The sequence below is a fragment of the Protomyctophum bolini genome, assembly GCF_963924005.1.
Source record: "Protomyctophum bolini genome assembly, chromosome: 9".
In the NCBI taxonomy this organism is placed as follows: domain Eukaryota; kingdom Metazoa; phylum Chordata; class Actinopteri; order Myctophiformes; family Myctophidae; genus Protomyctophum; species Protomyctophum bolini.
This window is the reverse complement of record NC_137870.1, coordinates 35,744,687-35,759,404: the sequence shown is the minus strand read 5'-3', so window position 1 is coordinate 35,759,404 and position 14,718 is coordinate 35,744,687. Positions and strand designations below refer to the sequence as shown.

At 45.0% G+C, this 14,718-nt stretch overlaps 1 protein-coding gene across 9 annotated transcripts in view; it reads right to left on the bottom strand.

The window, feature by feature from the left end:
* arhgef12a (Rho guanine nucleotide exchange factor (GEF) 12a) overlaps positions 1–14,718 on the bottom strand; it is a 54,438-nt gene that overhangs the window by 34,122 nt on the left and 5,598 nt on the right. For 5 of the 9 annotated variants that reach the window (XM_080772386.1, XM_080772383.1, XM_080772382.1 and 2 more), the window contains exons 2-5: positions 4,215–4,235; positions 2,993–3,031; positions 2,552–2,643; positions 248–316 (exon numbers count right to left, since the gene is read on the bottom strand). In XM_080772386.1, the coding sequence (XP_080628512.1) occupies positions 248–316; positions 2,552–2,643; positions 2,993–3,031; positions 4,215–4,235 (221 nt within the window). The remainder of the gene's footprint in view (positions 1–247; positions 317–2,551; positions 2,644–2,992; positions 3,032–4,214; positions 4,236–14,718) is intronic. The other 4 variants (XM_080772390.1, XM_080772385.1, XM_080772384.1 and 1 more) reach the window with 3 other exon arrangements.

Here is a 14,718-nt window from a genome sequence, read left to right as displayed (position 1 = left end):
TTAGAGAATGTAGAAGAATTGTTATTTTGATCGTTTGCCCCGTTATCTCTCCTATGGTAGTTGTACCACATCAATACAACATGGAATGGTGGACAAAACCGTATCCAACGATACGAGGTGCTAAAATCTCATCATACCCAGTGGTACCGTAGCAATAAATAATGGACCTCGACATGAAACGGGTCTTATATACGACTGCAGCCGGCTACGCCGGGGCGTCGTCGGCCTATCAGGAGCATCATCTTACCACAGGACTCTTGCTTCCCCTCCGCTAGCACACTGCCGCAGCTGCCACTCTTCTGCACCACCAGAGCTTCTGCGCCCACCACAGCACCCAACCACCAGCAGCAGCAGCAGCAACACAGAGCAGGCACAGAACCAAGCGGCACACACACAGCGACAGCACAGCGCACACACCACCGCACCGCACCGCACCGCCGCCACGGGACAGAACACACCACCAGACCAGAGAGCACAGGAGAAGCACAACAAACAAACACAAAACAGGAAAAAAAAGAGAAAATCATGAAGGGGGAGGAGGAGGAGAAAACTACAATGGGATAAGAGATATTAAAAATGAACAAATAAGGTAAACTAATTAAAATATATAGGCAAAACAAGAAAAGCAATGGGATGGATTGACAGGAGTGCAGCTACGGAAAGAGAACTATTTGGTTTTGTATGAAGACTCGACAGGGCTCTGATTGTAAGGTCTCTTAACCACAGAGTCTACAGTCTAGTCACTGAGGGAAATATAGGTTACATTTGTCAGATCATGTCAGACATCAAAATCAAGTACCATTCATAATATACTCTGTGTCGGCTGGTCTCTGCTGCAAGGCTGGAAGCCGACATGACTAAATGATTATTGCAAAAACACTACATAATACATACAATTACATATAAATGAATTGAGCAGTTGAGGCATATAACCATAAGAATGATCCAGAATGTATAAATCATGGTTAAGGGGTCAGGGCAGATAGACCTTTTTCAGGGAGAGGTCAGAATAAATGATGGACTTCTATGGTTATTCATCTCAACTGCTTGCATAACAATAATATACATTTGATAACTGAATAGCTGTGTTTAGAAATGTCACTCTTCAAAATCATGCATATAAGAATAAGCAGTTCTATAGGAGAGCAATGTGGGGGAAAGGTGGCTTGAAGATCATGCAACTGCTAGCAAGCAGCCGAATATGGACAGATACAAAGATGTGAACTAATACAAATGATGGCATGCAAGAGAGAGAGAGTGGATGAGATCGGAAGATGAGGCCAGTCTCAAAAATAATTGAAAAAAATGAATGAATGAAGGTCGATTTAAATCAAATAAAGAGTGGGACATGCTTCTTCTCGCTCTGTGGCTGAGGCAGACATTACTGATTGACTGAATCTGACCGTAAACCCTTCACCTCAAAGCAACACACTGATAGAAAGGATTGACTTCAGACAGACACAAACAATAATGGAGAGAGCATGTCTCTTGTGCAACTCGCTCAGGGGACAGGACACACATCTTGACCATGCTTTGTTGCATCGTCAAACCAAGATAAGCCCAAAAGGCAGGCAAGAGGATTTTCTGGGTCTCTTGTTTTGAATACAGCAGCTTTCTTGGGGCATACCTCAAGTCATACCGCCCCGGCTACTGACAAAATACCAACACAAGGAGTGTCGCCATATCAAGCATTTAAGCTAGTCTGAGCCCTTCCGATTTCACCCTGCGATACACTTCTGGCTTAAAAACGCTGAAGGCCTCTTTCGAGATTTCGAGTGCGCACAGAGGCCAACTGGCAGCTTTTAATATGAAGTGGGGGGTGGGGCTCTATAACGAACCAATTTATGTGAAACGGCACATGGGGACATTAACCCATTCTGACCTGAGATCAGATTCTAAAAATGTCTTGAAATGATTTAAAAAAAAATAGCAGACCTACAAGCTCGTAGCGCGCCACTCGGTGGCGCGCTATGAGCTTGTATATCTGCTATTTTTCAATAGCTAAAGCATAGCATAATGCTAACACCAAAAGGGGTTCCCACCCAAAATGGGTTAAAAACATTCACGGTTCCTATGGTCAATCCATCTGTATTTATTAACCGACAAGAGAAACTTAGAGACGTAGGATTGATGCAAACCAAGTGTGCTATATCGCCCTTATTCGTGCTTTAGACAATGAAGACACATTAGATAGTCCATTAGCAGTGATGTGTGAGGAAATGGAAAAGATGAGTGCGTGACTGCGTGTGTGTGTGTGTGAGCTCCATTCACGCTGACGCTGTCGTCTCCCTGTGACCACCAGGGCAGACCGCAGGCCAAGGAGAAGGGTACGTAGGCACGTGTGCAGATTTCAGAGAGAGAGAGAGAGAGAGTGCACAAAGCATAATACACACGTAACACCTTTCACCACCCCATCGTGCCTTTGTTGTACAATCCATCATTATCACCATAATTGTGTGTTGTTATGAGAGAGAGAGAGAGAGAGAGAGAGAGAGAGAGAGAGAGAGTAGTTTGAGAGTGAGACAGAGACAGAGTGAAAGCGAGGCGTTACCTGTAGGGTCAAACTCATTAGAGGGAAGTGAAGATTTGTCACTTTTGGGCTTCTTGTCTGGAGGGTGGTCTTTACTGAGAATGCTGCTGGTTCTGGAGAAGAGGGGAAAACAAGTAGTCTCTCATCACAACTCCGTCCCGATACGAACTCTTGTTAACAGCATGATAACGGAACATTCTTGGATCTTGCCCAATATGCACCTTGAGACCGGTCATTAGCGGAGAACAGAGACCGGTCATTAGCGGCCGGGGTCATAGAAGAGCAGCACATTTATTTCATGCAACATGCATATTGGGCAAAATCCAAGAATGTTCTGTTATTATGCTGTTATCTATTGAATGTGTGTACATTTATGTCCGATTCTTCAAATTATAGGGGAAGTTCTCGATAAGCCCCTTGGCTTTCTAACTATATTATATATATATATTAATATGTATGTACCTTTCTTCGGTTTTTAACTTGTGTGCTAATAAATAAAACCTAAAAGAAAAGAAAAAGAAATACATCGCATCAGTGAAATTGGTTAAATTGACTTTCAAAAAGATTATTTAATAGGTGTCAAACATGATCAGACATGTTTTGGTTAAATGACAGAGAGACACCCCATGTCCCAACTACCTATACCAACCACACAGTGCACTGACGTGTAGTATTGTGGTAATTGCATGTAGCCTTTCTATAGGCAATGTAAATTCAAATTGCAATGCCAGTAAGCATCTTGCCACTGGCATACACACCCTGTTATGTATGCACGGTATGTACATACGTGCATATGAATACATGTATGTATACACATGCGTGTACTTACATAATATGTAAGTACACTACACACATATACGTACTTAGACATATGTCTAAGTACGTGTGTGTGTGTGTGTGTGTGTATCTGTATACCACATGCAGGAGTACATTGAAGGTTCTCTTCTGGAGGGAGGGGAATCACATCTGACAAACACAAACCCTGCAATTGTTCACTCGGAGCATGGAGGATAATGAGGCAAAGGGAAGGGGACCTCCTAGTTCATGAATCATGCCGAGTGTGTGTCTGTACTGTATAATGTGACAAGCCAGAGGATGTGGAGGGCTGTTCAGCCGAGTGCCCCGAGACGAGAGCAGGGCCAGCAGAGAAAGAGGAAGAGAAAAAAAGGGACGCTCCCAAGAGGACGTGCCCACAAAGCCGGACCCCGGCTTCAACCTCGGCGGGGTAATGTATGGCTCGTCTCTGTCGATACCGTCCGCCACTGTGAAAGGCCTCTGTTCTGTTCACTGTGGAAGGCAGAGATGGCCGTGCATAGAAGAGGGAACCCTTTGTCCCGCACAGAGTGTGTGTGTGTGTGTGTGTGTGTGTGTGTGTGTGTGTGTGTGTGTGTGTGTGTGTGTTGGTGTGTGTGTTGGTGTGTGTGTGTGTGTGTGTGTGTGTGTGTGTGTGTGTGTGTGTGTGTGTGTGTGTCTGTTATGTGTATGGAAGGTGGGCAGTCCAAACTCTTGAGACCACACCACAGTGTTGCATTGCAGCAGCTGTGTATGCAATATGTGCGTGTGTGCAACTGTGCATGTGTATGTGCGTGAGTGTGCGTGCATGCACACGCGAAACTATAGTAGTAGCCAACTGCTTATGCCTTGGATTAAAAACACAAAAATATATTAAAAAAAAGGTCCATACCTGTTTGCTTTCTTGGGAAACCTGCAAGGAAAGACAGAAGAAATCATTACTGAGTGTCCGTCGCTAAATATTACTGCAATAAGACCAAGTCAAACTCACGCTGGGGTCATCTGTGTCTTTCAACCGTACAGAAATAGTCTAATACCGAGAGTGCACAAATGGTATACACTCAAGAGTTAAATGAACACAGTCATCTTACTGTAGGTCCCAGAAATAGAAACTAAAGTGTATGAAATAGATGCCTGTGGCCTAATGCATATCAAACCGGGCGATCACTCTGTGACTGGAATTGAAAAGGTTGAGGACCGCTGTGCTACTCTACAGCAGCTCTTTACACTGTAGAGCTGCTGAACATACTGTAGTAGTAATCCTGATCAAACATCAGCCTCCTGCAGCAGAAGATTAAAGGCTTTTCCAGGTCAAATGTCATCCACCCGAGATCTCAGACTAAGTGTGTGTGTGTGTGTGTGTGTGTGTGTGTGTGTGTGTGTGTGTGTGTGTGTGTGTGTACGCGTGCGTGCACGAGTACATGCGTGTCGTGTTCTTCACAGAGAGATCACGGCTTGCCTGTCACAATCATGTCCTAAATCTCATCCGTGGTCCGTTTCCTACAAGCCGGTCTGATTAGTGCTGGAGTGATGGCAGAGACGAAATGAGCGACAGAACCCCAGCGGTTGGAAGAAGGGAGGTTTTCCAGGACGCTATGGATTAGTGTGTGGTTTGACCGGCTACATGTAGGCACATTTAGAAAGCATTAAAATGCAGGCGGTGTGAGCCGCGGGTCGAGTATCCCATTACAGGTCAATAAGACTATAGCCGAGCTCTACCTTTAAGCACAGAGAGAACGGAAAGGCTTTAGTCGATAAGTTAGATTCCTTTGAGTCTCGTAAAAAGCAGACAAAAGCACAACCCATTTAGGCCCTGTGTTTCTGTATCAGTGGTGCTCAATATTTCATGTCAAGGACCCCAAAAATTATATGTAATTGGCCGCCGACCCCCATCTGAAAATATGTTCCAGGGACCCCCCAGAAGCAAAAATTTGAGTTAAAATTAAACGTTCGCTCTGAAAGAATATATTCAAAGATTTGTGCCAAATCTTCACGATTAAAAATAAATAGCAGACCTACAAGCTCGTAGAGCACCACTCGGTGGCGCGCTATTTTTCAATAGCGAAAGTATAACATAATGCTTAGAAACACCAATAGGGGTTCCCGCCCAAAATGGGTTAAGACTTGATGATGTTGCCAAAGGAGGAACAGCATAAAATGAAACGAACGGGCTTTAGGCGAGGAGGTAGCACAACTTCCAGATGCACCCCTACTAGGTCACCGTTTCTCAATGTCGGGTCCGGGGCCCACCGTGGGTCCAAATGGACCCTGATGGGTACGTAACTGAGATCAAACAATGATGCTTTTACAGTGTATAGATTATGTAATGTATCAAATGTGGTCCGTGCCCCAATGCATATAAACCGGCAGGGTCATTGAAATGAAAAAAGGTTGAGAATCACTGCCCTAGTTATCAAGAGACTCAGAATGATTCCTAAAGACACACACACACACACACACACACACGGTTAAGAATGAGCGCAGACTTAAGTCCTCCGTAATGGGGAGCTCTCACGGCTAACTAGCCCACATTAACTCCCTTTCTCCTGGCGACAGTGTGCTCATTCAGAGCCGTGGAGCGGCCGGCCTGAATGGCCCGTTCATGAACATGCCCTATAGTACGACTGTAATAAGTTCCAGAGACTGCAGCAGAAAACCCTGCTAGCTTTAACTAGCTTTACTCCCTGAAAAAAAAGAAAGAAATGGAGAGATGGAAAAGTCAGCACATACTGAGACGACACATGTGCACGCGTATGACGGCCTAAGGGAGGCAAAACCGAGCAGGCAAGATGTTGTTCTTGGTTAATCATACAGGAACAAATGAAAACATGACCAGCATAGGCAACCAGACTTTCTGACACAGTGTGAGGTGTTAGTGTGTCAAACTAACGTGACCTGTGTCACTTAAATATGGTCGCTGTAGAGCAGAAACAAATGTAAAATATCTCTATATTTCCTCATTTGATGTTTTTCTTTTCATAAATTACTCTATTTTATATTTTGCCGTATGACGGTGTGTATTTCTTTGCTAGTGCTACATTTGAAAATGTTTGCCTACAATGGCATGCCCGGTTGGTAGTGGTTTAGGTTGTTTGTGGGTTTTATAAATATTTAATTTAACCAATTAAAAGTATTAAAAGGAGCTTGTGACTAAATAAATCTAACTAACTACATTGGATCCATTGGAACACAGGTCATTTTCTTCCATTCCCCGCAAAGCAGCAGTTTTAACAAAGTTTCTGCCCAACAGGCTAGCGATGTCATTATGATATAGATATATTTTTTATTCATTTGAGATAAGGAGAGACGGCCCTAGTGTAGTGGTCACGTGGACGTTAGAGCATATGCGTGTCATGCAGAAGGTTGAGGGTTCGAACCCTGCCTGGGGTTGACGTCAGCGAGGGCATGCGGTCGCAACGGGCATGCGGTCCTAACGCCAAATCAAATGGGTTCAGATCTGAGCCAAGTCTCCTGAGGAGGCGCGTCCTGGACGGGGTATCTGGACGTAAAAACAAATCCTTTTATTTGAGAGAAGGCCTAAAAGGTATTTGCAGAGTGTACGCGATTTCCTGAAGAAAATGGCTGCTAAAAAACAGAAAAATGCAGCAGTGTGCAGGGGCCGTAACTCTCAACTTCCAAAACAGTCAACATGTGTTTATATCTCCATTTTCAAATTGAAGCTCAAATATGAAGTCCATTGTGTGATTGTTCCGCTTGCTGAGAAGAACACATTTTGACAGCAAGTGACACCGTTGTTCGAGGGAGCCTAAGATAAGACTAAGATTAGAGCGACGCCGACGGACAAGCTACATCCACAGGCCCTTTGAGACTTTTAAATGCTTGGTGACTAAAACGACAGGAGGGCAGAGGTGGCAGGAGATGGAGAGATCATGGGAAGGTGAGCAGTGAAGTAGTCTTTGGAGGAGATGCGTGAGAGTGAGAACAGGTAGAAGAGAGAGAATGGGGGGGTGCGTTGGCTGGCTAAACCACTGTTTCTCAATGTCTGGTCGGGGGCCCAACAGGAGTCCAACTCCAAATGTACCCTTATTGGTCTTGTGTCGAAAAAGAAACTCTGAGAGTGTACAAAATGGAACTAAATGGATTTGGTTCTATTCGTTCTCAACAGGCCTGAAAATTAAGGCGGGTAGGGTCGGGTTCGGGCAGAATTTGAGAACTCTATAGAGCGGTGCAGTCCCTCCCCCTTTCAGAACAACGAACGGCCCAGGAAATGAAAACGCAATGCATTTCCCCATAGGCAGTTTTTATTTAATTTATTTAAAGACCTTTTAAGCGTCGTACGAAGCCAACTCTTGTCGTGACAAATCATGACAACACACACAATATTTTGGACCAAACAAATAATTACAAAGAAGAAAAACAACAAAGAAAGTGTTGTAACCTGCCGTTTTTTTCTACTTTCTAATTCTTTGTTTGGCCCGAAATATTGTGTGTGTTGTCATGATTTGTCAGGACAAGAGTTGGCTTCGTACGACGCTTAAAAGGTCTTTAAATAAATTAAATAAAAACTGCCTATGGGGAAATGCATTGCGTTTTCATTTCCTGGGCCGTTCGTTGTTCTGAAAGGGGGAGGGACTGCGCCGCTCTATTTCAGAGTTACAGACTTCCGTTTGGACCACCTGGTGGTCCCCGGGCCTGATGTTGAGAACCAGTGGGCTACAAACAACATGACTCCTGAACTCGACACTCTCCCTCACACACACACACACAGCTTGTGAGAGATTAAAAGCTCCATTCTTAGTCGATACAAATCGGGGCAGCACTGCCACAGAGAGCATCGGATACGTGGATGTTAGAATCTGTTGCAAGCACTTGAATGCGTTTCAAGCTTGTTGATCTGCTAGTATTCAATTGCCTATAATGACATGCCCAAACACTCTGTCATCATAGGTCAAAACAACATAGCATATCATCAAGCTTGCAACGCTTCTCGGTCCAATACGATGCAATACGTTTTGAGCTTGTAGATCGGCAATTCTTTGCTATTCGTCATAGAACAATAATAGGGCTAAACCCATCTAAGCCTGAGGCCGGTTCTTAATGTCTTAATGTTTCATGCAAATCACTTTGCATTGCCTCGTGGTTGAAATGTAATACAAATAAACAAGTTTGTGGACATTGTTTACCGTGCACGTTGTGCACCATAGCTTTGTATCTCGGTGTCTCTCTGCACTAAAGTGTTGAAAAGACAGCAGCAGGACAGAAACTGTCACTGCACAGTGCAGAGGAAAGAGCTATGTTAACTAAAATGGCATACTGTAACTGCAGTACTGTACAAGCTTCATGTAGCCTGGTGTCCGTTAGCCTAGTTGGCTCCCGTTGTTCAACGTAAAATCATACCGACTGTGTGTTATTACACGATCATTTCATTTGTATTTTCCACAAGCAAAAATGCTCTCAATCTCAAATATCCATGTTAAAAGACCATTTCAATTCTCTCTGTGAAAGATGTTTTTGCCATCAAGTCATCCAAAAACCACTGTTTGAAGGCCATGTTGGATATGTTAGCTAAAGTACATTTTAAAAACTGTGTGTTTGTGCAATGTTGTAGTAGAAAGGAAAGAGAACTAGAGGAGGATCCTCTCTATGATATTATATTGTTTTCCCCTCACTACCAGGCCTTTCAGAATCTAGTGTCTACGCCAGGCACACGCATACACAGAAAATGCAGCCAGAAGGCCATAAATCGTTCTCCTAAAAAGGGACATAGCTAATCATAGCCGTACAATTTAGGGTAAAGTTATAGGCTGTTTGGGACAGTGGCTGATCACTAAATTGCTAGGAGCAACATTGCAAAACAAAACGTCCACCAGACGTCACCAGTGCAGACCATCAAAACCAATGCAAACTGTGTCTTATGAACATTTTCCTTGAGTCAGGCCTAGCTATAAAAGTCTTCCAGTATGAGCTGGGGGCTCCCTTCTGGGCAAGACCATGAAGGGAGGGGGGGGGGAGGGAGAGAGAGAGAGAGAGAGAGAGAGAGAGGCTGAGTCGGAACAGGGTGGGATGGGAGGGGCAGTGCTGAGGCGGGCCCGGGCTTGAATGCTCCATTGAGGTTTGGTGTTTTGATGGAAAACTGTGGCAGAGCTGAGCCAACTGCTGCAGCGCGCGCGAGAGAGAGAGAGAGAGAGGGGGGGGGGGGGCTGGTCAGACAGAGAGAGCAGCACACCAAGGATGGAGAGAAGGAAGGAGTCACACAAACACCCTGATGGGAGCACACTCAGCACAGAGCCATGTCTGTGAAAAAGGGACTCTCAGAAACAGCACAGGAGTACGGAAAACTATACGAGGAACAAGACCGACCAAGACAGGATTTGAGATTCATATGTTTTGTTCCCCTATGATCCCAACAGCAACAACATGAATGAACAACGAAACTTAACATTTAGCGTAGATGGTTAATATCACCCAACAAAAAAACAGATGAAGGAGTTAAGTTTGAATGCCAGACCCAGAAACCCAGATGTCAAAAACCTATCCTACAGTCATAAACTACAGCAGAAGAGTTTTTCCCCCGCTGTGATGTTGCAACTTGCTGAACGAACGGAATATCTGCGACTATCTGAGCCCTTCCACCAACCAGTAACAGAGAACACAGACTATCTGAGCCCTTCCACCAACCAGTAACAGAGAACACAGACTATCTGAGCCCTTCCACCAACCAGTAACAGAGAACACAGACTATCTGAGCCCTTCCACCAACCAGTAACAGAGAACACAGACTATCTGAGCCCTTCCACCAACCAGTAACAGAGAACACAGCACCCAGGTGTTGTGGCTGAGAGGGGGGGGGGCAATCTCCCCGTGGAAGGTGATTGGATGTCCCTTTTTGGCCCTGAGGCCAGAGCTAACAGGCAGGGGTGTGTTCCTTCCATGAGGTGAAATATTCACAACACGATACTGGCACAGACTCCCACAATGCATCTTCTTTATAGGGCTGCAACTATCGTTTATTTTCTTAGCAATTATTCTACCTATTGTGAGCTTGTAGATCTGCTATTTTGGCTATGCCCCCCCCCAAATCAAATATATATATTTTTAAATGTATTAAATCGATTTGTTGCACCATTCCATTGGCTACGATGACACAATCTCTTGACCGAGAGTTGGGGAACTTGTGCTGAGTCATGGCAGTGGTGGTCTGTGCCAAATGGACCATGGATGGAAGAGGCAAGGTTCCCTATTCAGCAACCACCGGGCCAGCCATTCATAGCATCTTTCCACAAAGGCTGTTGATTCTATTCTGAATGGTGTAATGATGCAGGGCTCTTCAACAGGGGCCTGACTCACGCCTGCAGCCTGCCAATGGGAGAGAGAGCACGCACTGTCTGTTATCTAATCTATATACCTGAGTCACTAGCTGCACTGTGTGTGCAGACACATGCAATACGCAGAGACAACATGACATCACTGCTTTCCACTCCCTGTTATTGAGAAAGGGGAAAGCCACACACACACAGTGATACTTCTGTTTAGAGCCACCTCCTGGATTAAGAGTCTGCCCTGTCTGACAAACATTGCTTCTCACTAACTGGTGCCTACACTGGTGGTGTCCCAACTCGTGACCTCAGTTGCGTGCGTGCGCACTTGCACCGAGGAGAGAGAAAAGCTAAACTCACATAAAAGAGAGCTCAAGTATGCAAGAGAGAGAGAGAGAGAGATAGAGAGAGACGCAGAGAGAGCCAGGGGAGGTGTGGTGTATGGAGATAGCTCCCTAGCTCTCACTACAGCCTCAGGGGGAAAACGGTGCCCTTTCTGCCCCAATAAACCTCATCAGGATTCCTGACATGAGGGCCGGGGGATAGACATTTCTTCACGCTACGCTGTCTGCTGTCTTGCAACAGAGGGAGGGGAAGGTGGAGGAGGTGGTGGCTCGGCCTACGCCGTCCACAGGTCCAACTCTAAAGGCAGGAGGAGACTAGAGTCAATCATTGAAGTCCTCACACATACATTTATCCCCAGCAACAACAACACTGTGCTGCGGCTGGTTGGTGGTCGTGGCTGTGAAGTTGGTTGGGTGACCACAGGTAAAAGCAGTGCAGGTTCGCAAACGTTTTAGCCTGTGTGACCCAAAAACAGAAATGAGACATTCTCCCGGGACCCAACGTTGTGAGCTTGTAGATCTGCTATTTTTATTTTCACTACATCTTTTCTTTTAGTCTATGGCATTTCCTATTTTTTTCTTCATGAAGTTACTGGAAAAAAAAATCATTGCATTTTGGTTTAATTCATGAAAGGTTTTGCCTTTTTTGGAAATGTTTTAATTTTTTTTAATGTTTTGAAATAATAAAAAATGAAGGGGACCCATAACAATGTGTCCACGACCCACAAATGGGTCCTGAACCAGTGGGTTAAAGCATATGACTTAACATCTGCACCGGCTTGCCAATCAGAAGACAGCACACAGACCACACCACTAATATGTTGAGTGTGGGAACATTAGTCATGCGTATCAGTGTCACAGCAGGAATCCCCGCTAAGTATTTGGTTTCTTAGCCACTTTCTTAGCCACAACTGGAAATAGACGATCATGGCGATCAATATCAAGCTCACACTCACAGCATGTCATGAAGCGACACATTGTGGGCTTGTAGATCAATCGGCTATGTAATTTTTTGTATGATTTTGAATGGGAGTCAGTCAGGGACGCCAGGGTTATTGACAGGCAATGCAGATTACTGGTTATTCATTTTGCAACCTTCGCAAGACTATGTTTCATAATGTTCCATATTGAGAATGTTCATTGTTCCATATTGACACTCCTCGCACAGTAGCATAAACACCTTCACGTAATTAATCCAAATACTGATATATTATTGATTTCAGCTTTTAGAAATCCAAATATGCCTTAATGACCATTAAAGGTTAAGTGTATTGCCTTTTTGTGTCCATGTATTTGTATTTAAGCTCATAAAGTAAATCTATCTATGAATGCATCAAGTCTCTGTACGTACGTGTATACGGCTGTAATCCACGTAACTCGAGAACCCTTCGCCCCACCGACTTCAAATTCGACACGTCCCCACAGGGAGTGCAGTGCCCGGTGTCAAGATGGTCAGAGTAGACCCATGCACGGTTGTCCAGAACCGCCACACAAGGCCTCTGCCCGGGCTCTGGACAGGGCCCCTGCCCATACATACATACAACTCCATATATGGAGCTGGCCTGTTCCGACATCGCAAGTTACAACACTCCATATTTGGGCATGCCTGACGCAGAACTCCATATATAGGATAAAGGGACACAGAGAGACAGATCCAGAAATCTCCATATATGGGCATAAAAGGGACACAGACAGATGGATGGATTGGAACAGGTACTCTGACACAGGTAAAACCATAAAACGGTCGGGTATTGCATAGCTGGGTGGGGCATGGATCTCCAACTTCCATGGTTACCGACTCGGTACTCTACAGCCGGGCACCGGTCTAGTAGTGCATTTGAAATTAACAAATAAATTTACTTTTCAGGATTCCAATTTAAAAAAAGAGCAAAAATATAGCAAGAATAGCAGATCTATCTAAGCTCTAAAAGCATCGCACTTTTGTGTGACATAGAATGATGAAGTAGTGCATTCATTTACGAAAATAGCTTAAAATATGGAGACAAGAGTACAAGCTTGAACGTTGAAGAGGTTTTGCCCAACAGCATATGCAATGTGGCCCTCTGGAGTGGGTGTGGAAATATAGTGGCCCTCTCCATCATCAAATGTTCCCACCCCTGGTCTATACAGCAGTAGTTCTCAAAGTGCAGTCCAGGGACTCTCTCAGGGTTCCTTGAGGGGGTTCCAAATGGACCCTGACCACTCTTAACTCTGAAAGTGTACCAATGGAACCAGAATAAATGGACTCTTATTTGTCCATGCGGTTCCATGTGTACACTCTCCGAGTTATGGGGGTTCTTGAAACAAACAAAGGGGAAAAAAAGGAAATAAACTTTGAGAACCAATGCTCTATGGCTCATTTCTTTTGGTTTGAGATTATTGCATCATCACTACTCTTTGTCGTGTCTCTTTCCTTTCTTCTCACTGAAGTGGACATTCCACAGTCTAACATCTGGCAACATTTCTGTTGAAAGCTCCAATCCCTCACTTGCAAATATTGCATCGACTAGATCGTTACGATTTCTTTAAAGGCATTTCGGTACAGAAGCCAGTCCTTGTTGCATGCGGGAGACAAGAGGCCGTCGGCAGAATCTGTATTCCGACACTGATTCCTGTCTAGAGAGAATAGTGGCGTGTCTGCTTGTGTGCCCCAGACACCATTGAATCTGCAGGGAAGATTCATTAGAAGATTAATTAATCTCTGTGCACCAGCAGGTTTCTGGTCCCTACACACAACTGCATTCAATTACTGTAAATTCTGAGATGCAGGGTGAGTGAGTGTGTGTGTGTGTGTGTGTGTGTGTGTGTGTGTGTGTGTGTGTGTGTGTGTTTGACACACAAATCTAATTCAGCCACTGCAGAGATGCTGCATCTCAACCTCCTGCCTCCTGCATTTCCAGCTGGCTTGGTCAGAAGCAAACGGACACAACAAACAAACGACGTGTGCGTTTACCGTTTACACCAAAAACAACGGCACATAAAACGATCAACTATGTAAAGCAGAAAGTGGGGAAAAAAGTGCTCCTTCTCGTCGGTCTGTAGCACAATAAACACAGAGGCAGCTGAGATAAGCTGTCACCAACAAATCAATTAAGGCCACCGTGGTGCAGTGTTGCGGGGGTCTCGTGGCGTCACATGCACATTCAACTTGAAGGACCTAGCCTAGTTCACTGCTAAAAAGACCCCTAGCGTAGACATGCGAGGACATGACACTTTGTGGCAAGACAGCAGCGCTCTTCACCCCGGTGCCCTTTCTCTCTTCCATTGTAGGACGTCGCCTTTTGTGAAGTGAGAGTAATGGTTACGCCCTGCAGCTCTCTTGGCGGATGGGGACGGATTGAAGAGGGTGTCCACCAGCATCAGCATCACAAAGACGAGGTTGATAGACCCCTCAGTGTGGCCCGGCACGCCAGCAGCACCCCGCTGGATCGTACCCAATTCTCCACCGACACAGTACTACAACACAACCAGCCCTTGAGGCACTGTCCCGTTTATCACCCCCACCCCCCTACCCCTCCCCCTCCTCGTTTTCTCTTTCTCAGAACATTTCTCTTGTTCTAGCCAGGCCTAACAAGGCTACATACAGTACAGTTATTGCACACATTCCCTCAAACAACATATGAGAGTGTCAAATACAAAAAGGCTGTTAGTGTTTTGATTAACAGCCAAGACCCGATACTACAAATTACAATGATCACTCATGATCAAGAGAGACCAAGAGTGAGAGACAAAGAGGGAGAGAGATATACCTGAGAGCTAGAAAGAGAGAACAGTA